The sequence below is a fragment of the Stegostoma tigrinum genome, chromosome 20 (genome assembly GCF_030684315.1).
Source record: "Stegostoma tigrinum isolate sSteTig4 chromosome 20, sSteTig4.hap1, whole genome shotgun sequence".
In the NCBI taxonomy this organism is placed as follows: Eukaryota; Metazoa; Chordata; class Chondrichthyes; order Orectolobiformes; family Stegostomatidae; genus Stegostoma; species Stegostoma tigrinum.
Window position 1 is genome coordinate 55,819,691 of NC_081373.1, and position 24,672 is coordinate 55,844,362.

Below are 24,672 nucleotides of genomic sequence, written 5' to 3' on the forward strand. Positions count from 1 at the left end.
CCAGCATCTGCAGTATTTTGCCAGGTTTCATTTGTTTTAGAAATGTTCGTGCAGTGAATCCAGAACCTTGCCTGCTGCAGAGCTGCGTCCCTCAGCACCAAAATGCATTGGGATTGTGTGAGGAACAAAACATCGAAAAGTTAACAAGGCAATCTGCCACATCTCCCTGACTGCAGGAAAGCCCCCTGGGAGGACTGGCAGCTTGTCTGGGGGTAAACTTCACCACTTATCCTCACTCTCCACACACACTGAGGTTGTGCTCGGGGCTTACAGGAGGTTGTGCTGTCTCTCTGAGTCATCAGCACCATGTGCCAGTTGCCTTGGAGAATGAGGTAAAGACAAGTCTTTGCTTTTGGATAGAGTCAAACTCCAATGTTTGTTTGCTTCCTTCGTTTTGCTACTATGCACAACTGAACTGCGCTTGTGGTTATGTGCATATTACAAAGAACTTTCTATGAATGACGTGCAGTTTTGAAATAAAGATGGGGTTGTAAGAAATAACCTTATTAATTAAACAATTAGTTTTACTGGTGTTAATAATTTCAAATTCAGGCTAGGCTGCCTCATTGATTGAGTTTCACCCTCTTTTCCTGCCTTAATTTGGCTTTTCTCTGCCTGAGTGGAATCAGTCAGTTCAGGCCTGGCACTGTGAATGTCCCAATCCTCAACTTTTACCCTTAGGCAGTTGTCAGCCCTCCCCTGGTTCCTCCCCGTTTCCTAGCGCCTCCCCGGTCCCAGGGGCTGGTGTAAAAGAGGGAGGACCGTCCCAGGGACATGGACAGACAGCAGCAGTCTGTAAGTGAGCGAGTTTAGCCGGGAGGAGGAGAGAGCTGACACACGCGGTCCAGGGAACATGAGCTCCGTCCGGGACAACAACCTGAAACTGCCCATCCAGGAGGTCCACGAGATGGACAGTCTACCCAGCAAGAAAGCCTGGGACAACGCAGGGTACGAGGACTCCCCGCCCAGCTCCCCTTTCAAAGTGCAGACCATCTACAATCCCAGCTCTTTCCCCAGCAATCCCTATGGTTGTGAGGAACCCCCGCTGTATCCCGACAGGAGCAAAGCTGAACCAGGATGCTGCCTGACTATAGTGAAGGGAATTCGAGGTAAGGTAGAAAAGATTCCGGAGATTATAAACAGACGTAGGTGTTCTGACTGGTGTATTAGAATGCTTTAGTGGCTGTGTGGCGTTGTACTTAACTGACCTGACTATTTTACATATAAAACCACTGTTGGCTGAACAGATGAAAAGGAAAGGGAAATAAAACTTGTCACTTTCTCATTGGGTCTTAATGGTGTTCACTTTTCAAGTAGTTTAAGCCCATGCTGAATTTATTCGAATATTATAATACTCCAGCATATAGTTTCCCTGTGACTTATTCAGCTTTTTTAACAATTCTCAAATATAGGTAAATGTTCACCCCAGGATCAAATGTATAATTCCGACAGCCGGGATGTGTTGTCACTCCTTAGGAATAGGGACAGGTTTGGATAAGGTTTTCTTTGGGGAAGTGGGGATGAGAAAAGGGATAGTGGACCATTTACTGCTGTTCCATTCATGGGATGAGAGCGTCAGTGGGGAGGCAGCATTTAACTGCCCCTCCCTAATCCATCAGCTAAGGGTCAACCACATTTAATTCCAAACATATGCTTAATTTATAAAAGTAATCTTTATATAGATGTATAGTCACAAATCCAGTTCAGTTCTGTACAGTAGAATATCAAGGAACAAACAAACATTGGAGTTTAACTCTATCCAACAAAACAAGTACCTGAGGCACCAGGATGGTCTGATAACTAAACGGACCCATTTACTTCCAGCAGGAAGACCTCACACAGTGGTCTTTCCCCACTACACCTTGGCAGCTGCTGTCCCAAGCTTTAGTGCATCCCTCAGCACATAGCCCTAGACCTTGGAATGTACCAGTCTGCAACATTCAGTCAGGGTCAACTCCCTCCTCTGGAAGACCAACAAGTTTCAGGCAGAGCAAAGGTCATGTACAGCTGGGATAAAGCAGGGATCCGACTGACAGAAAGGACAGTGACAGCCCCAGGCCAACACAGTTAAGATTCACTCAGCACATTGTCACTTTTAAGTCTGTGTGATTGCAGAGTCAGATCTGAGTGACAACAGAGTGTCACAGTGATATCTCTCTCTCTCTCTCTCTCTGCTTCACTTTCTTACCACATCATTGGGGAGGGCACTTCAGTGAACTCCCCACCTCTGAAAGTGAATATTTGGATCTGCTGGGTATTTTAGACATGACTGGGAGATGTTTTCCTGTTTAGATAATCTAAAGCTGCTGGACTGTAGACATTGCATAGGTCTTCTTGCTATAACACTTAGTGAAAGTCAGTAGAAACAGCCATTTGTGCGCTTTCTTCTGAGATCTTCCCTAAGTCAGGGTCAATGATTGGGAAAATCCCTGTCAGGAGTGCATTATTCCAAACCTGACAGCTCGGGGCATGTATATTGCTCTTTGAGTGTGATCCAAATGTCACTGTGAGAATTCCCACACTATGTCAGTCGAATGCTAACACTAACCATTGCAGCCCAGAGTAATCACATTGAAGACTTTTCGCTAGGAGAAAGTTAGGCTGACTTTGTCAGTGATAGTGAGATCGCCAACACCAGTAGCATTCCCCAGGACAGTACAATTATTAAGGATTGTAGAACTGCCAGTGGTAAGAAGAGACCAATACCAGTGCAATGGGCAAAGCAGTCAGATCACCAAGGACAGCATCTCATCACAGCGGGGTATCAGTGAACAGTAGTTTATTGGGTTCCCCACTAATGTCAGGAGTCATAAACAACATTATCTAGTTCACAAGAATCAAGTACATTTTGAGCTTTACATTAATATTTTGGAACAAAAGGGAAAAATAATGATGTGTTAAACCTTTAAAGTATGTTTGAATTTATAAACATATACGCAAATAACATTTTTGTAACATATGTATATTTGTGATTAGTAAATAATAGGTGAATTTTCACACTCTGTGTATTTTATAGTTGGGTTCCTGTGAGGATTATTAGAATCACAGAGTCCTACAGCACAGAAATAGGCCCTTCGGCCCAATTCATCCATACCGATAAAATTTCCTGTCTCTACTACTTCCTCTGGCAACTCATATATATATACACCACCCTCTATGTGAAAACGTTGCCCCTTTTAAATCTTTCCCCTCTCACCTTAAACCTATGCCCTCTAGTTTTGGACTCCCCTACCCTGCAGAAAAGACCTTGGCTGTTCACCTTAACTATGCCTCTCATGGTTTTATAAACCTGAACAAAGTGAGGGAAAGGGATGCATTGATCAACATAAAAATAAGTAGAAGACATTTAGTGAAGAGTGACTAAGCAAATTGATGTTTTAAGCATCTCTGAAGATTACAATGTTTGTGTGTATGGAGCCACGGTCCACAAAGGACCAAAGTCATCTCTGAATGAGAGAGAAAAAGAATTGGTCATGTCTAGCTGGAGGGTGACCACTCCACCAGCATGTGGTAGGGTGAGGAGGCTGCTCTTCATGAACTATCACAGCCAGGATGAGGAAAGAACCCCACACTGGCGCCTTATTGTCTTCACCACACTCTGGTCATCGAACAAACAGAGCTAACTGGCTCCCCAGATTACGATATAGGTCTGAGCTATTCGTTGCTGTTGGACTTTCTCAGTCCTAAAATAATGTTATGCCTTCGTTTCTTCCTTCTCTGTAGGTTTGTGGGGCACCAAACTGACTGAAAACTTATCCAACAATCCAGAGCTACACATCAGGAGAACTTTGCGTGAACTGTTAGTTTACATAGTCTTCCTTGTGGACATCTGTTTGTGTAAGTAACCCCACAGCCTAATGTCTGTCATCAGGGAAATATTCAAACCTATTGTAGCAGATACTTAGAAACTCAGAATGCAATTAGAAGGAGTCAACATGGTTTTGTGAACGGACGATCACGCTAGACTAATTCATGAGATTTCTTTGCGGAAGTGTTTGGGTAAAAGGGAACCTGTGGACGGGATGTATTTGAATGTCTAAAGTGCTACATTAAACATCACTGTACAAAACAAACACAATATTCACAAATTAGCACAGATAGAGGATTAGAGCAGACAGTAGCTCATTTTAATATTGGCAAGGTGTGCCGAGTACAGTCAGTGCTGGAGTGTCAACTATCTGTGATCTGTCAATGACACGAGTAGAGGGACAAAATCTAAGATTGCTCAATTTATAGCTGACACCAAGATACATTTGGAAGGTAAATTATGAGAAGGACGTACAGTTAACATGCAGTCCAGCAAGTGATGAGGATGATAAATGGAATGATTTCATTTGTTGCAAAGGGAATAGAATATAAAAGGAGAGGAGCTTTGCTGCGAAGCTTTTTAGAGCAGATCTGTATGTTGTGAATAGCTTTAGTGTCCACGCTTGAGAAAGGATATAATTGCATTAGAAATAATTCAAGGAAAGTTCATTCCACTGATTCCTGGGATGAAGATGTTATCTTATAAGGCCACACAGTGGCTCAGTGATAAGTACTGCTGCCTCACAGCACCAGGAACCTGGGTTCAATTTCAACTTTGGGTGACTGTCTATGTGGAATTTGCTTGTTCCCCTGGCCCCCAACAATGTCTACGTGGGTTTTCACCGAGTGCTCCAGTTTCCTCCCACAGTCTAAAGATGTGTAGGTTTAGGTGGATTGGTCATACTAAATTGTCAGGGATGTGTGGACTAGGGGATGAGCCATGGTAAAAACAGGGTTGAGGGGATAGGGTAGGGAAACGGGCCTGGATGGGATGCTGTTTGGAACATAGAACAATACAGCATAGGAATGGGTCATTTGACCCACGATGTTGTGCTGAAAATGATGTCAAATTAAACTAATCCCTCTGCCTGCCCCTAGTCCATGGCCTTCCATACTCATGTGGTTATCAAAGAGTAGAATCATATAATCCTTACAGTGTGGAAACAGGCCCTTCAGTCCAGCAAGTCCACACTGACTCTCACAGCATCCCGCCAAGTCCCATCCTCCTGTAACCCACCTCATCTACACATCCCTGAACACTATGGCCAATTTAGCATGGCCAACCCGCCCTTACCTGCACATCTTTGAAATGTGCAAGGAAACCAGAGCACCCAGAGGAAACCCACACAGACATGGGGAGAATGTGCAAACTCCACACAGTCACCTGAGGGCGGAATCAAAGCCAGCTCACTGGTGCTATGAGGCAGCCATGCTAACCACTGAGCCACCGTGCTGACTCTTCTCTAAAAGATTCTTAAACGCTCCTATCGTGTCTGCCTCCCCCACTAGTCCTGGCAGTGTGTTCCACACTCCTATCGCACTGTGTAAAAAACTTGCCTCTCATATCTCCTTTGTACCTTCCCCGCTCATCTTAAATGTGTACCCCTAGTTTTAGACATTTCAACTCTGGGAAAAGGATTCTAACTTTCAATTATGTATGTCATAATTCTATAAACATCTTTCAAGTCTCCCTCAGCCTCCTCCACTCAAGAGAAAACAACCCAAGTTTTTCTAGTATCTTCTTATAGTTCATACCCTTTAATCCAGGCAGCATCCTGGTAAACCTCCTCTGCACCCTCTCTAAATCCTACACATCCTATAGTGTGGCAACCAGAATTGAACACAATCTTTAGAGGATCAGTAGCAGACTAGATGGGTCGAATGACCTCTTTCCACACTGTAGAGACTCTAACTTTGGTTATGCATCCATTGGAGTTTAGAAGAATGAGAAATGATCTTATTAAGATATATAAAACCCTGATGAGTGCACACTGAGCAGAAGTTTCCCTTTGTGGGTGAAGTTAGAATTAGGGGACACAGTTTAGTTGAAGAAAATTATTTCTCTTAGAGAGTTGTTGATCTATGGAATTTTTTTTAAGATTGTGTTGGACAGATACTTGATTGACAAGTGATGGTAAGAGTTCTGGGAAAGGTCAAGACAGTAAAGTTGAAGCTGCAACAGACCAGTCATGAACTACATGGTCCAGTGGAACACCCTAGTGAAGCTGAATGGTCAACTGTTGTTCCTTATTCAGATATTCACATCTTCACGGTAACTTGCTTTTAACCACATTCCTTCACCAATTCCTTTGCTGAATTTTAAAAAGAAGTAACAAGTCTTGCTCAGTATTTTAGTTCCCAACAATGAGAAAAAATCCCCACTGTTGCAGATGTAGCAATAGCCTATTTCCATTGACCTAAAAAATAGATCCTTCCAATGACAACTAATGGACAGTTTTCACTGAGTGCTCCGGTTTCCTCCCACAGTCTAGCGATATGTAGGTTAGGTGGATTGGTCATGCTAAATTATCAGGGATGTGTTGACTAGGTGTTTGAGCCATGGTAAAAACAGGGTTGAAGGGATAGGGTAGGGAAACGGATCTGGATGGGATGCTGTTTAGAACATAGAACAATACAGCACAGGAATGGGTCCTTTGGCCCACAATGTTGTGCTGAACATGATGCCAAATTAAACTAATCCCTCTGCCGGCCCCTAGTCCATGGCCTTCCATACTCATGCAGTTATCAAAGAATAGAATCATAGAATCCTTACAGCGTGGAAACAGGCCCTTCGGTCTGATAAAAATTTTCAGTGAAAGCACCATTCTCGGTGCCATTTGTAGAGCAAAGCTGAGACAATTGTTAGCTTAACAACTGAGGTGGCACGGTGGCTCAGTGGTTAGCACTGCAGCCTCACAGCACGAGCGACCCGGGTTTGATTCCAGCCTCAGGCAACTGTCTGTGTGGAGTTTGCACATTCTTCCCGTGTCCGCGTGGGTTTCCACCAGGTGCTCCAGTTTCCTCCCACAGACCAAAGATGTGCAGGCTAGGTGGATTGGCCATGTTAAATTGCCCATAGTGTTCAGGGGCGTGTGGATTACAGGGGGATGGGTCTGGGTGGGATGCTCCAAGGGGCGGTGTGGACTTGTTGGGCCGAAGGGCCTGTTTCCACACTGTAGGGAATCCAATCTAAACTCTTTGTGGTATTGAATTGCAATTTTCCCTCAGTTATATCAGTGCATGTTCATTCAGAAAGCAACACTCAGGCCATCAGTTTTTGTTGGCAACCTATGATGTGCTTGAGAAAAGATGAAAGCTTTGAAGATCGTATTGTAACATTCAAAATCGTTCCTTTTTAACAAACTGATTTGCAGTATTTGCACTTAATACAATTCGATAGTTTGGATTTATTATAAAAAATTCTGAATTGTCAGATCTGTGAGGTCCTTCAAGGTAAATTTTAAAATAATTTCAAAACTTGAGATTGCTATGTTTGTTGATACCTGGATACCAACAATGAAGTCATGTATTTGTTATCAATTTCATGGTGTAATAAGTTCCTTCTTTGTCCAATGCTAATCTATAATCAACTCTGGTTTAGTGTTTGACCTGAGACTGAACCACCCATCTCATATCCCTTCTCATCATTGTGGCTTCTAGCCTCCAAAGAGCTATGTGTCTCTAACTTCTCCATTTCCCATCCCCACTCAAATCTACCTCTCATAAATGGGTGGCATGGTGACTCAGTGGTTAGCACTGCCACCTCATAGCACCAGGGACCAGGGTTTGACTCCACCCTCAGGTGACTGTCTGCGTGGTGTTTGTACATACGCCCCGTGTCTATGTGGATTTCCTCTGGGTGCTCCGTTTTCCTCCCGCAATTCAAAGTTTTGCAGGATAGGTGGATTGGCCATGCTAAATTGCCGGTAGTGTTCAGCGATTTGTAGATTAGGTGGGTTATAGGGGGATGGGTCTGGGTGGGATGCTTTGGGAGTGAGTGTGAACTTGTTGGGCCAAAGGGCCTGTTTCCATACTTTAAGGATTCTATGATCTATTTACATTTCTTACAACCCCTTCCTCATCACAATTTGAAACTCGCCTGACGTAAATATCAACACAGTGATAACCCCACCGCACCTAATCTGTCTCACTGAGCTTCCTAATCTCCTGTCAATCCTCTCCTAGGACTGCTCAGTCATTGAACATAGTCAAGGTATAGATTGCTAGATTTTTGCACATTAAGGAGATTAAGGGATACAAGGAGCTGTGCAGAAAGATCAGATATGGCCTATTGGAGAAGGGTTGAAGGACTGATTTGATGATGCCTGTTCTTTTTTGTGATGATCTTGGTAAGATTTTATAGAGTTTTAGAAGAATTGAGGTGGTGATAGAATTGCATGATGGACCAGAGTGGAAATCAACAGACATTGTCATAACTTGGATATGATGTTAGAAGTTCATCTTTGGATCAAATGTGATGTCAGTGTAGTGCAGAGTAACTCAGGCAGTCACTGGAATTGGAGGCAAGAGAGCAGAGTCTGCCACAGGGACTGAGGGCAATGGCTTTAGTGCTCCTAATATTTAATTGATAGGAAACCTCAGCTCATCCTGGACTGGAGTCAGATAAGCAGGCTGCCTGTTTTGAGAGGGTGAAGGAGTGGAAACTAATGCCACAGTTTTGGATGGCATCACTGAGGGGGATCATATAGACGAGAAACAAGTGGGACCGAGTTAAATGCATGGAGGACACCAGATAAAACATTGTGGGAGCTGCAAGAGAAGTATATGACTTTCAGGCTCCAATTCTGTTTGTTGAGTGTTGGGGAGAACAGCAGTTTCAGTTTACAATTTCAAATCAGTATTGGAAATCTGATCAGTATCAGATCAGTGTTGGAAATAAATCTGATCAGTTTTAGATCAACGTTGGAAATCTCAAGGTTCTTAGTTGAGAATTGAACTGAGCAATTTCAGGCTGGATTTACTCCCTGAAGTATTTCTGTTGTGGTTTATTGTTAAAATAGGAAATTATAAAATGTTTTGTGGTGTTTTATTTTCATTCAGTTGTTTAAAAAAAGTTTCTATTGAAATCATGTGCCACTCCTTGTGATATGTACCTATTTGATACTTGAAAAGTTTGACAATATGTTGGTGTCACAATAACATTTTGATTAGGTTAAGTTGCGTCTAATAGATGCAAGTTTCATTTTGTCCCTTATAGATTTAAGGGGAACTTGCTTTTTGCTGAATTTCATACATCCACAATAAATTCAATAATATTCACTGAACTGGGGCAGCTAACCTGAGAGAAGGATAGGGAGTGAGATATATCGTTAGAGACAATAAATGAGAACAGTTGATTAAGATGAGAATATAGAAGGCATGGTTAGTAATTTTGCAGATGGCACCAAGATTGACAGTATAGTAGACAGTGAAGAACGTTATCAGAGATTATTGGGTCAATGGGCTGAAGTATGGCAAATAGAGTTTAACTTGGATTAATACGTGATATTGCATTTTGCTAAAACAAACAACTAAGATTTAAACAATTAGAAATAAGGTCTTGGGCAGTGTTGTAGAACAGAGACCTGTTCAGGGTCAGGTACATAATTCTTTGAAGTTTGCATCACAAGTAGATACACACTTCCCTTCATTGCTCAAACCTTTGAGTTATAGGAGTTGGGAATTAACAATGAGGTTGTACAGATGTTGGTGAGGCTTCTTCTGGAGTACTGTGTGCAGTTCTGGTCTCCCTGTCATATGAAGCATATTATGAAGCTGGAGAGCGTTCATAAAAGATTTACCAGGATATTTTTCACTGGAGTGTAGGAAGTTAAGTGGTGACCTCATAGAGGTTTATAAAATCATGAGGGGTATAGATAAGGTGAATGACAGGTGTTCTTTCCCTCAGGTGAGGGATTTCAGGACTGTGGGGCATATTTTTAATGTGAGTGGAGAAAGATTTAAAAATCTTTTAAAAATCTTCAAAAAGACATGGAAGGGGTTTCTTTTTTAAACACAGTGATTAGTTCATGTGTGGAATAAGCTTCCAGAGGAAGTAGTAGATGCAGGTACAGTTACAATGTTTAAAAGACATTTAGATACCTGTGAATAATAAATGTTTGGAGGGATATGAGCCAAGCACAGGCAGGAATTATGGTCAGCATGGGCTGATGCTGTATGACTCTGTGACTCTAGGACTATGCCTCTACAACACAAATCCATTTAAAAACATTGGATAAACTAAAACAGCACATAGATATTTTAACCATGCTTTCAGCTTACCGGAATAAAACTTGAGTATATACCATATCAAGAATACAAAGGAGACATCATGAAATTCCCACAAATCAATGCATTTATGCCTTTACACCTTTGAGCAAAAGTACAGTCCTTGGAAAACTTAGAAGCAGTTGGCAAGTGGAACTATTGTCACAAACAGGAGAACAAGGGATAACTTGATTCATAGCCATCCAAAAGTTGGATCTGAGTTGCAGTATGGAGATAATTTCACTGAGAATGATTGTTTAGCCCATCTTGGTTCATCAATTCAGAGTGAAAAGCAAAATGCCTCACATCACCTCCATTGTTCTACCTGGATTCTGTGTTGATCACTGTATGTGCCAGTGGGCAGAAGCACTTTCAGGTATCAGCTTGTAAGCAACCCAGTCAGTTTCAGTGTGAACACGCCATCAGGTTAAAATAGACCAGCAACCATTAGTTGCTCCATCGGCAGGTAAGATCAGGTACAGGCCTAGAATAAACAAATACACTTCTTCGGTGAAAACTAATTTCTTCTTATGCTGAAATTTAACACCAGGCTCATTAATAAGCAAAATCTCCGGAGCTTTAACATGAGATTGAGTTCTTGGATGGATTTACAAGAAAACGTTAATGAGCAGAAACTTCTAGATGTAATTACATAGAGATTAGTTATTGTTTGGAGAAGTGTGGGTGTGTTCTTTTTTGAGAAAAAAAATTATCAGAATGCAGAAAATGGGAAGCGGATTAGGGTAGACTAACATGATGTGAAGGTACTGTAGTAAAAACTATAATTCTCAAGAGTCCTTGGTTAAGAAGAAAATTAAACTGAGACTTCAAAAATAACACCTGACAAATTGAAGGCTAATTCTACAAAATGTAATTGAGATAAACATAGAAAACATGAAGGAAGGATTAGAATGACTAGGAGGAGATCTGAAGAAAGATTAACAGCTATGGAAGGCATTGACAGGGATATGAAACAGAGACACCGTTCACAGTGAGCAATAATAGATAAAGAGAGAAAGTGGAGCACTCAAGTAAGATGGTTCTTGAAACATTAAAGTTGAAAAGGCAACAGCCCCTAAATGGCAAGCATCCAAAAGAGAATTTAGGGAGGGTATAGGATGTGCTTTTGTACATCCCTGGATCGGAGTTTCCGAAAGGAAGTAAAGGCTGCAGGTGTAATCTGACGGCTGAAGCAAATTGGGAAAAGTAGCTGGATGCTGTATAACCGCTGCCTAGCCCAGGTCCCCCAGTTTGTTACAATTCCATACAGGATATTCCAAAGCTTCTGGGTGGAGAGGGGTGTACTGGCTCATTATAGTTATGCTGTATCTGCCCAACATCTTCCTTTGGTCCTTTAATTTTAAAAAGACCCTTTATCACACGCAAGAATTGTAACAAGAATCAATTCAATCAAACTGTCTTCAATTCACAAAAAGAGTGAGTTTGTTCAGTACTAAATGCAAGAAGAAATAGTACACAACATGTTAATACCCAGATTAGAAATACGAGATGAGTCCAAAGGGAAGATTGCATTGATGATGGTAATTGAATAGTCAATGTTGAAATTCTTGGTTTTGTAGGTTGATTGAAACTCTTTCAGTCCCAGTTCAATTTGGTGGTAGCTGACCAGTGCAAGAGAGCATCTTCACCCTGTGGTTTTAAATGCCGCCCTGGGTTATTTAAATGGTAGTTTTCAGAGCTGTGACCCTCACAGTACATTAGACCGCACACTGGCACATCGGGCCACTAACCCAAATAGTACAGTGTTGCAATTGATTTTTAAACAATTTTTTTGTATAATCCTGAACAGCCCAATCATAAAAATCTTACAAGAGGTTAGTTTTCTGCTCAGTTGGGAGATTCCTTGTCTCTTTGAAGATTCCCTGACTCTCTACTGTTGTGACAACCCATGAGCCCCAATCAGGACATTGCCACTCAGTGATTAAATTTACATTTTCTGTCATTTTTTTGGCTGTAGCCGAGTTGTTTTAACAATCACCTTGGAGTTAAAAGTCAACACTATCCACATGAGATCCATTCGTTTCCCTAAAATTGGCCAATATTATCTGTTCAGTTGTAACCAACACATTCCAATGAACCTCATGATTTCACATGTTGTTGTCGGAATGGGGAACTGTGTTACTGCAAGTGCATCAGCACTCCTGCGTGGTACACATACTTGATACGTGTCCTACTTAATGAACTTACTCTTTGTGAGCTTCCACTTGGTCAGCTGTGATTTTCTGGAGGTTGCTCTAAGCCTGTTTCCTGGGTACACTATATATTTTGGAGTCCAAATAGTGAGACTAGAATGACCCCTCTGGAGTTAGAAAGGTGGTGATTCCCTTCACACAGGCACCAAGTGAAGCTGCCTGTGCCCCTTGATCGCTTTACCTACTCTATCTGTGTACCTTCCAGCTGGGATATCCAGGCTCCAGTCACCGGTTGAACTTTTCGGGAGTTTCTGTTGAGCCTTATGGAGGCATTTGGTTTCGGCACTAGCACAACTGGGGAGCTCCAGCAAGTGCAATAGGCTCTAGTAACTGGGGAGAATTGCTAAGTGTGAATGAGACAACAAGTAGCAACAGAGGAGGTAGACAGGAGCAGCCCAGTCCCTGTCCGGTGATTTTCAATGGAACCACTGACCTTGTAGGAACGCCAGTATCCTGGGGTCAACATTTACTCATCTCTTCACTCAAACACTCTTATAAACTTTGTAGCTACTGTAATGGCTCAGAGAGCTGGGAACCTGTGATGGCTACCTTACCTCCTGCCCAGGGGCTGATAGAATTAATGTTACTGTCCTTAATGGGTATCATAGAATCCTGACAGTGTAGGGACAGGACCTTCAGCCCAACAAATCCACACTGACCCTCCGAAGACCATCCCACCCAGACCCAACCCCCTTTTCCCTGTAACCCACCTAATCTACACATCCATGAATACTATGGGTAATTTAGTCCAGCCAATCCACCTAACCTAAATATCCTTGGACAGTGTGCAGAAGTCAGGGCACCGGGCAGAAACCCACGCAGACATAGGGAGAACGTGCAAACCCCACACTGATGGTCACCCGAGGTGAGAATCAAACCCAGGTCCCTAGTGCTGTGAGGCAGCAGTGCTAACCACTAAGATTCTGTGCTACACATAAAGATACTCAAAAACCCAAGAAACTCAGCAATATTCACGAAAGAGATAGCAAGGTGTAGAGCTGGATGAACACAGCAGGCCAAGCAGCATCAGAGGAGCAGGAAAGCTGACATTTTGGGTCTAAACCCTTTCTCAGAAAGCATTTCTGAAGAAGAGTCTAGTGCCGAAAGATCAGCTTTCCTGCTCCTCTAATGCCGCTTAGCCTGCTGTGTTCATCCAGCTCTACATCTTGATATCTCAGATTCTCCAGCATCTGCAGTTCCTACTGTCTCTGAAATGTCCATGAAGGAACAGCTTACTTTTTCCATATATGTTTAATAGCAGCAAGCTCCATCTTTGATGTGTTGCAGATACTTGTTGTCTTTTGCAGGCTGCAGTGCAGATTTTCATCACCATTTCCCACTCCTCTACCATTGAGAAGGTCTAAAGCACTGTTCTTTCAGATGCTATCAGACCAGGTTTCCCATAACAACACCATGTATTTCTGTAGTGTGCTTAATGTGGGAAAGCATTCCATGGTGCTTCTTTTCAGACGGAAGTTAGAAGATGATGTTAGGATGGTGACTGAAAGCTCCTCAAAGAGCTGGATTAAAGGAACAGAAAGAGGTATAGAGTATAAGAGCAAGGAGATAATCCTGGAGTTGTACAGAGTGTAGGTCGGACCACAGCTGGAGTACTGTGTACAGTTTTGGTTGCCTCACTGCAGGAAGGATGTGATGGCACTAAAGGGGGTACAGAAGAGGTTCACCAGGATGTTCAGCAGTTCTGAGGAAGGGTCACTGGACCCGAAACGTTAACTCTGTTTTCTCCTCCACATCCTGCTGAGCTTTTCCAGCAACTTTGTTTTTGCTCACCAGGATGTTGCCTGGGATGGAGAAATTGAGCTATGAGGAGATACTGGACAGGCTTGGATTGTTTTCTTTAGAGCAGAGATGATTGCGGGAGAGTGTGATTGAGGTGTATAAGATTACAAGGGATAAGGACAGGGTGATTAGAGAGTGGCTGTTTCCCTTGGTTGAGGGTCAGTCACGAAGGAGTATAGTTTTAGGGTAAGGGACAGGAGATTTCATAGGGGATTTGAGAAAAAAAAATTCACTCAGTGGGCTTTGGGAATTTGGAATGCACAGCCCAGGAAGGTATTGGAGGTCAGAAACCTTACAATCTTTAAATACATATTTGGATGAGCTCTTCACATATCATAATATTCAAGGGTATGGGACAAGTGCAGGAAATTGGGATTAGTGTACCTTTAGTGGTAAGTATGTCAGTGCAGACTCGATGGACCGAAGGGTCTTTTCTGCATTGTACGATTCTCTGCAGAGAGTGACTAGTGGGAACTGAAAGCACGTTCACCATTGGGTGAAGCGAAAGATTTGCAGGAGACACTAAGAGGTCAAATTTGGTGGAGTGCTGGATTCTCAGTCAACTGTAAAGCACAATGTAGTGCCACAGATCAAAGTGGAAGAGCATGGAGAGATCTAAGCCAGTGCAAGTCAGGCAGATGAGGGCTGCTGGGTGAATAAGTGCTGGTCAGATATGGACAGCAGAGTTTGGACAAAGTAGAGATTATGGAAATTGCAAGATAGGAAGCTGTTACTTGGATCAGCGAGAGACAATGAACCGAGCAGCAGGTAAGCTGAGTTTATGAGATTGGAGTTTATGAGAGAATGTGTTCTTTCTAGTGATTCACTGGAGTAAATAGTTACTCATCAGGGCAAATCTTTGCTGAAAAGTTGAGACAGCCAATCAGATGGCCGGTATTCCTTTGCTGAGAAATGGTCATTACTGCTACTGCAGTCAGACCCTGACCAGTGAAGGAGATGGGATTTCTTGATAAGTGGGATAGATTTGTTGGGGCAAGTCTGCTGGGAAAGGGAGGTGATCAGGAGGCCAGGGTTGGAGATAAATAGAGAAAGCTCTTTCTATTGGGCTGAGTGGGAACATCGTCAGGCCCCCTTCCTCAGACCCAGTTTGTATGGTTTATATTTCCCCTCCTTACTGCATGATCAAAGTACCCAAGGCCGCTAGTGAAATGATAGCAGCAGGAGAGACTTCAATGTCCATCAACTACACAGCCCCACCCTTCCCAAGAGGTAATGGTGTAGAAAGGGAAGAGAAGTCATTGATGCAACAGGATGGGACCAAGGGATTGGTAGTCCCACTCAGTTGAGCAGTGGAGGAGAATCCATGGCAGGAGATGATAATGGAACCACATCAAAGGCTGTAGGCTGGACAAGGAAGATAAAAAGGGTTAGCACAACAGTCTCTCTCCCCCACTCTATCACACACACACACACACACACACACACACACACACACACACACACACACACACACACACACACACACACACACGTAGGCACACACACGTAGACACACACACAGTTTTGGTCTCCTTACGTGAGAAAGGATGTACTGGCACTGGAGAGGGTGCAGAGGAGATTCACTAAGTTGATTCCGGAGTTGAGAGGGTTGGTTTATGAGGAGAGATTGAGTAGACTGGGATTGTACTCATTGGAATTTATAAGAATGAGGAAGAATCTTCTAGAAACATATAAAGTTATGAAGGAATAGATAAGATAGGAACTGGGAGGTTGTTTTCACTGGTGGGTGAAACTAGAAGTAGAGATATAGCCTCAAAATAAGGGGGACCAGATTTAGGACATGGTTGAGGAGAAACGTCTCCAAAAGGGTTGTGAATCTGTGAAATTTCCTGCCCTGTGAAGCAGTTGAGCTTACCTTACTGCATGTTTTTAAGGCAAAGGTAGATAGCTTTTTGAAAAGTAAAAGAATTAAGGGTTATGGAGAGTAGGCGGGGAAGTGAAGCTGACTCCACAAAAAGATCAGCCACGATCTTGTTGAATGGTAGAGCAGGCTCAATGTGCCAGATAACCAACTCCTGCTTTATTTCTTAATGTCTTGTCTCACTCACACACAAACACACACATGCACACACTCACACACACACGCATGTGCGCTTACACACATGGACACACATGCATGTACGCACACACACAGACATGCACGCGCACACACACTCAGGATATCATTTGTGACTTGTGGTTGTATCAGGTCTGTGGCAGAAAACATGCATGTGGATTTTGCAAGTGACAACACATTTTGGGATTTTGGAAAGAGAATGGGAGATGGAGTTGGAGTCAGAAAGCAAGAAGAACAATGACTGCTTTCTGAAGTCGGGGGAGGGCGATTTTAGGGAACAGGCAACTCGTGACCTTAGAAAACCATTGTGAAACTCAGCCACCAAGGGGTTCAGCAAAGGAAGTGCATTTTCACAAGAATGAAGTGTGAAGAATGGTGAGCTTGGAATGAGCATGAGAGGATTTGGAAAGACAGGGGTTTCAGACGTGGGCAACGTGCAGGAGACTCAGCGAAAGTTTGGATTTGTTCAATAAACTTGGTGGGTGGTACATTGCAGCAAAGGCTGCTCAAAGGATGGTCTTGTAATATCAACTTACAAGAGCTTCCCATTCATTAATTGCTTGCATAAAGGGACAAGACAGAAGGATTTAAGGAGACAGGCCAAGCTATTAAGTAGAAATCCAGTTTTAGCTTTGTGAAGTCAGTGCATAATTCAGAAAATTACAGAAACTCTTACTTATCTGATTGAGTTTAAAATTGTCAGTAGGTGAGATCTGGGAGTTGCACTCTAAGGAAGAGGAGAAAATAAACAAAGGAGTTTCATCCTAAAATTGACCTGCATGGGCAGCTTGCAGTGTATAACTTCAGGAAAGTTGGTTGATTCGAATGTCCTGATGGTTATTCTGCTCTTATCAGGGAGACGCATTGTTCCATTGTTTGTCGTGTGCATCAGCGGAAGCTGAACAAACACCATCTGTTCACTTCTTTTGAATTTTTCTATATGCTAAATGTGATCCATTCATTATAATTAATCATGGATTCAGGTTACAATTTTGACTTTATACTCAGGAAGGTAATGATTCTCTATATTACCCTAGCATCAAAACAGCAGAATTGTGTTTGTGTTTTTTTAAGCAATAATGTCTATTGTAATCTGCTCTTGAATGAATGTCTATCTGCAAGGTGGTGATATGTGTTCATGTTTTGAAACATCCTTTACTTCTGGGCAAAATTACTGGTGAGGGTGATGCAATATATTTAATAGGAAAACACACTAAATAGCACCTTTGTATCATTGTCTCCCCACAAAACCATAAATTTGCTATCTCTGGTGGACACGTGTAATGATTTAACATTTACTGCTAAACATTTGTATTCTAATAAAAGGGAATTAACCTATGATTCATGCATCCAATGCAGTAACAAATATTTGGGGATTGTGCACTCGGTGTTACTGAAGCAATTTAGAAGGCTCGAAGTAAAATAAATGAGATGAATATCTGACACATCAGAACAGAAGGTGTGTCTGATAATGAGACTTCCTAGCTGAAACAACTGGTAGTATTTTTAAGGCTGACATTTCCAACCAGAAGAATGAAGAAATGTACTCTTGGCACTGGGTGATAGCTCTGTCTTTACGATTTAATTGATGACTGTCAGCCTGCCTTAAATTTTGATTTTATTTTGTTTGTTGCTTTCAGATGCTTTATCCTGAAGAGTTCCCTGTTTTAACCAGTGCTTCTCTCCATCCTGACTTCAAAAATTCGTCAGCAATTAATAGGATCATCAGTCTCATTTTCAGGGATTTTTAAAAAATAATCCTAACACCGACCCTAGAATCACAAATGGAAAGCAAGTCACCAGGACACAGTACTGAATGAAATAATTCTTTTTTGAGACTATTAACTTTCAAACTGACAAGAAACAGGGCTTCATTCACTCAAACAGCATTAATAAGCTTGGATATCAATATAGTCCACCCAAAACTACAGAATTACATGAATATTGCCTGCCAAATTGCTTCCGCTCTGTGAGAGGTTTAATAAGAATTAACTTGTATAAAATGTGCATATGATGATATAAATGCAATCTAAATTTTAAGGTTCACATCCTCCACTTCTATTTCAATAAACTCTTCTGCCTTCAATTTTCACACCCATTAGTCACATTTCACTGCTAGTTTCCCAATTTTCTTTTACGCAAGGATTTCTCACAGCTTTTCACAATTCTCGGTGCAATTACAACAATGTCCATTTGCATGATGTTACATTTGCAGCATCTTTCAGCCTGGTTGGCCAGAATTTTCCTTTTAAATACATAGTTTTTCATGTGACTTAACTCACACTGGGTGTATGGTGTCATCCAAAACAAAAGCACAGTACTGCATAAGCTGGAAATGTGAAATAAAGAACAGAAAATGCTGGAAAAACTCAGCAAGTCTGGCAATAGTGATGAAGAGTTATGTGGAATTGAGTTAATATTTTGAGTCCAGTATGACTCTTGTTCAGAATTCATATTGGACTCCAAAATTTCGCCTCATCTCAATCCTAAATGGCCACGTATCCATCGACTGTGACCCCTAGTTCTGGACACCCCAGTCATCAGGAACACTCTTCCTGTGATTACCTTTTCTAGCCCTGTTAGAATTGTCTAGGTTTTTATGAGATCCCCTCGTATTCTTTTAAACTTCAATGAATATAGTGAATTGATTCAGTTTTTCTTCATTTGTCAGTGCTACTGTGCCAGGAATCAGTCTGATAAACCTTTGTTTTACTCCCTCCATAACCACAACACCCTTTCCCAGATAAGGAGCACAAACTGGCACATGATACTCCAGATATAGTCTTACCAATGCTCTCTGCACCTCCCCTTTTCCTAATCACCATTCAGATAATGTGCCTTCCTGATTTTGCCTCCAAAGTGGATAGCTTGACACTTACCCACATTATACATCATCTGCTATGCATTTGCTGACTCATTCAACTTGCCCAAATGATTCTGAAGCATAATGACCTACCCAGCTTGTATCATGTACAAACTTTGTGGTATTATATTAGTCATCCAGTCATCCAGATCATTTATATATATAGTGAATCGCTGAGGTCCGGGCACCGATCTCTGTGGTACCCCTGTAGTCACTGGCTGTCATTTAGAAAAAGACACATTTCTTTTGACTCTTTGTTCCCCATCTGCCAACCATGTAGCCACATCAGAACTTTGCTGAATCACAATGCTTTCATTTTACATGTGGATCTGTTATGTGGGACCTCATGGAAAAGCTTGTGAAAATCCAAATAAACCACATCCACAGGCTCCACCGTATCAACTCTATAGGTTGTATTCTTGAAAAATTGCAGTAGATCTTTCAAACATGATTTTGCTTTTGTAAGTCCATGCTGACTGTTCTGATTCTATTAAAATAACTGCACAGAGGCTGGTATCCTGTCACCAAGTTAGTCTTTATTTACAGGTAGAGAGTCCTGATCCAGTTTCCTCAGAGCCAGCTCTCAGAGTGAACAGAACCTCTGACTGCTGTTCTTATCTGTCAGCCAGGGCTCCTCGATTAGACCAGATTAACAGCTCCAATCAATTCTATGAGGTCCACTTATGAGGCTGACCCTGTTACAATCACTTTTCCTGTCACTATTTTCCAAATGCTCTGCTTTTAAATTGTTTACATTAATATACAGGCAAGGATGCCACTTGATGTCTTACATTAGGCTCAATCTTGATGAACGAGGAATTGATTTATTACATAAATTTAACAGCAAGTTACACACGTAAGATACATGCTTGACTGTTGTGAAACATTAGGCGGAACTTAAGAGTAAGTTCACATTGCTACTTTAGCTACATGCTGTAAACACTGAGGCTGTGATCTGAGGTAAGGGTAGTTAGTGCATGATTGGAACCTTCCAGCTTTGAGCAAATGTATGTGAAGTCCATCGCTGTGACATCAGCAACCTGCAAGTTGTGTTTGGGATGATGGGTTGTTTTTAGCCTGGAAGAGTTTGTTAGTGATTTTGCAAAATAAAAATACTTTTGTTACAAACTAATGCCTGCTGTTTTGTATCAATTTAAATGCTGCAGAGTCTGGGAAATAAATGCTTTCCTTGTACATTGTGGCTTTAACATTCAGGGAGAATTGATCATTTTTCGGGATATTGATGAATTCTTCCAATTCTGCTTTTGTTTGTGTTTCAGTGTAAGTGTGTGTCCCTACTAAGACATCACGAATAATTGCCACTGTGGGACTGCTCCAACCTAATCATTGATTCTGTAAGAATGAAAAGATGGGACCACGAAATGACCCGAATAGAGCCCTGGAGAAAACAAGCTATTCTGGACCCTATCCCTGTTCCAGGTTGGGGGGCCATGGGGTGTTGAGGAGGTTGTTGGGTAGACTGGTAGAACTGGGGTGGCACAGTGGCTCAGTGGTTAGCACTGCTGCCTCACAACAGCAGGGGCCTGGGTTCAATTCCACCCTCAGATGACTGTCTGTGTGGAGTTTGTACATTCTCCCCGTGTCTGTGTGGGTTTCCTCCCTCAGTCCAAAGATGTGCAGGTGAGGTGGATTGGCCATGCTAAATTGCCCGTAGTGCTCAGTGATTTGCAGCTTCAGTGGGTTATAAGGGGATGGGTCTGAGTGGGATGTGGTGAGGATCAATATGAACTTGTTGGGCTGAAGGGCCTGTTTCTACACTGACAGGATTCTAAATCTAAGTCAATTCTGCTCAGCTGATTTTTCTTGAACTCGCTACATTTTTTAGTCCTATCCAGTTTCTCCGTCAGCAAGTTCACTAACAGATTCAAGCAGTGTTTAGATGTTAGCTGTTCTAGATGGGCTTAATATTGAGGGAAATAGATTGTTTTCACTCAAAGTTCTGTTACAACTTAATCACCGAAGAAGTAAAGATCTATGTTTTAAGCTAACGGTGTTAAAGGTGAACCAGTCTCCTGGCCCTGATGGAATGCAGCCCAGGCTGCTAACAGAGATGGTGAGGGAGATAGCAAACGTGCTCCTGGTAATCGACCAAAATTTGTTGGACTCTGGAGCAGTTCCAGCAGATTGGAAAACAGCGGATATAACACCACAGTTTAAAAAACGTGGCAATCAAAAGGCAGATAACTTTAGACCCATTAGATTAGCTTCTGAAGCAGGGAAAATGCTTGGATCTATAATCAAGAAAGAAGTAGCAAGATGTCTGGACAGAAATTGTCCCATTGGGCAGATGCAGTTTGGGTTCATGAAAGGCAGGTCATGTTTAACTACTTTACTGGAATTCTTTGAGGACATTACAAGCACAGTGGACAATGGGGAACTGTTGTGGAGTATCTGGATTTACAGAACGCATTCAGCAAGGTGCCACATAAAAGGCTGCTGCATAAGATAAATGTGCACAGCATTACAGGTAAAGTATTAGCATGGATAGAAGGCTGGTTAACTAACAGAAAGCAGAGAATGGGGATCTGTTTGGCGATTAGTGGTAAGTGGTGTGCCTCAGCAATTAGTGTTGGGACTGTAATTGTGTACAATTTACATAGATAATTTAGAATTGGAGGCCAAGTGCAATGTGTCAAAGTTCACAGATGACACTCAGATGAGTGGTAGAGCTAAGTGTGCAGAGGGCTATAGATAGGTTAAGTGAGTGGGCAAAGATCTGGCAGATGGTGTACAATGTTGGTAAATGTGAGGTCATCTATTTTGGTAGGAAAAGCAGCAAAATGGACTATTATTTAAGTGGTGAAAAATTGCATCATAATTCTGTTCAGAGGGACATGAGTGTCCTTGTGCATGAATCACAAAACATATTGGTTTGCAGGTGCAGCAGGTAATTAAGAAGGCAAATGGAATATTAGAACATAGAACATAGAACATAGAACAGTACAGCACAGAACAGGCCCTTCAGCCCACAATGTTGTGCCGACCATTGATCCTCATGGATGCACCCTCAAATTTCTGTGACCATATGCATGTCCAGCAGTCTCTTAAATGACCCCAATGACCTTGCTTCCACAACTGCTGCTGGCAACGCATTCCATGCTCTCACAACTCTCTGCGTAAAGAACCTGCCTCTGACATCCCCTCTATACTTTCCACCAACCAGCTTAAAACTATGACCCCTCGTGCTAGCCATTTCTGCCCTGGGAAATAGTCTCTGGCTATCGACTCTATCTATGCCTCTCATTATCTTGTATACCTCAATTAGGTCCCCTCTCCTCCTCCTTTTCTCCAATGAAAAGAGACCGAGCTCAGTCAACCTCTCTTCATAAGATAAGCCCTCCAGTCCAGGCAGCATCCTGGTAAACCTCCTCTGAACCCTCTCCAAAGCATCCACATCTTTCCTATAATAGGGCGCCCAGAACTGGACGCAGTATTCCAAGTGCGGTCTAACCAAAGTTTTATAGAGCTGCAACAAGATCTCACGACTCTTAAACTCAATCCCCCTGTTAATGAAAGCCAAAACACCATATGCTTTCTTAACAACCCTGTCCACTTGGGTGGCCATTTTAAGGGATCTATGTATCTGCACACCAAGATCCCTCTGTTCCTCCACGCTGCCAAGAATCCTATCCTTAATCCTGTACTCAGCTTTCAAATTCGACCTTCCAAAATGCATCACCTCGCATTTATCCAGGTTGAACTCCATCTGCCACCTCTCAGCCCATCTCTGCATCCTGTCAATGTCCCGCTGCAGCCTACAACAGCCCTCTACACTGTCAACGACACCTCCGACCTTTGTGTCGTCTGCAAACTTGCTGACCCATCCTTCAATTCCCTCGTCCAAGTCATTAATAAAAATTACAAACAGTAGAGGCCCAAGGACAGAGCCCTGTGGAACCCCACTCACCACTGACTTCCAGGCAGAATATTTTCCTTCTACTACCACACGCTGTCTTCTGTTGGCCAGCCAATTCTGTATCCAAGCAGCTAAGTTCCCCTGTATCCCATTCCTCCTGACCTTCTGAATGAGCCTTCCATGGGGAACCTTATCAAATGCCTTACTGAAGTCCATATACACCACATCCACAGCTCGACCCTCATCAACCTTACTAGTCACATCCTCAAAAAACTCGATAAGGTTTGTAAGGCATGACCTACCCCTCACAAAGCCGTGTTGACTGTATTTGATCAAGCCATGCTCTTCCAGATGGTCATAAATCTTATCCCTCAGAATCCTTTCTAACACCTTGCAGACGACAGACGTGAGACTTACCGGTCTATAATTGCCGGGGATTTCCCTATTTCCTTTCTTGAAGAGAGGAATTACATTTGCCTCTCTCCAGTCCTCAGGTACGACTCCAGTGGAGAGCGAGGATGCAAAGATCTTCGCAAGTGGCGAAGCAATTGCATTTCTCGCTTCCCAAAGCAGCCGAGGACAAATCTGATCCGGGCCTGGCGACTTGTCAATCTTAATGTTTGACAAAATTTTCAGTACATCAGCTTCCTCTATCTCTATCCATTCCAGCATGCACACCTGCTCTTCAAAGGTTTCATTCACTACACAGTTCGATTCTTTCGTAAAGACAGAAGCAAAAAACTCATTTAGGGCTTCCCCTACCTCCTCAGGCTCCACACACAAGTTCCCTATGCTATCCCTGATCGGCCCTACTCTTTCTTTGACCATTCTCTTATTCCTCACGTAAGTGTAAAATGCCTTTGTGTTTTCCCGGATTCCTTCTGCCAAGCCTTTCTCGTGCCCCCTCCTGGCTCTCCTCAGACCATTTTTGAGCTCCTTCCTTGCCTGCATGTAATCCTCTCTAGCTGAACTTGACCCTAGCTTCCTCCACCTTATGTAAGCTACCTTCTTCCTTTTCACTAGAAGCTCCACCGCTCTCGTCATCCAAGGTTCCTTTATCTTACCCCTTCTTGCCTGTCTCAGAGGGACATATTTACTCATCACTCCCAACAACTGTTCCTTAAACCATCTCCACATGTCTATAGTTCCCTTACCATGGAACAACTGCTCCCAGTCCATGCTTCCTAACTCGTGTCTAATCGCATCATAGTTTCCTCTTCCCCAATTAAATATCCTCCCATTCTGCCTAATCCTCTCCTTCTCCATAGCTATGTAGAATGAGAGAGTGTTATGGTCACTATCACCAAAATGCTCTCCCACCACAAGATCTGATACCTGCCCCGGCTCGTTTCCGAGCACCAAGTCTAGAATGGCCTCTCCCCTCGTCGGCCTGTCAACGTACTGCGTTAGGAAACCCTCCTGAACACACCTTACAAAAACAGCTCCATTCAAATCTTCTGCTCGAAGGAGGTTCCAATCAATATTAGGAAAGTTAAAGTCACCCATTACAACAACCCTACTGCGTCCACACTTTTCCAAAATCTGTCGACCTATGCTTTCTACAATCTCCCTGCTGCTATTGGGGGGCCTGTAGTAAACCCCTAACGAGGTGACTACTCCCTTGCTGTTCCTAATTTCCACCCATACTGACTCAGTAGGCAGATCTTCCTCGACAATGGAAGCTTCTGTAGCTGTGATACTCTCTCTGATTAGTAGTGCTACACCCCCTCCTCTTTTTCCCCCCTCCCTATTCTTTTTAAATGTTCTA

At 42.6% G+C, this 24,672-nt stretch overlaps 1 protein-coding gene across 1 annotated transcript in view; it reads left to right on the forward strand.

Annotated features, from left to right (window-relative positions):
- The first annotated feature begins 853 nt into the window (after window positions 1-853).
- pkd2l1 (polycystic kidney disease 2-like 1) overlaps window positions 854-24,672 on the forward strand; it is an 87,862-nt gene continuing 64,043 nt past the window's right edge. Inside the window, exons 1-2 of the mRNA XM_048551546.2 lie at window positions 854-1,109; window positions 3,724-3,837. Coding sequence (XP_048407503.1) covers window positions 854-1,109; window positions 3,724-3,837 — 370 coding nt within the window. The remainder of the gene's footprint in view (window positions 1,110-3,723; window positions 3,838-24,672) is intronic.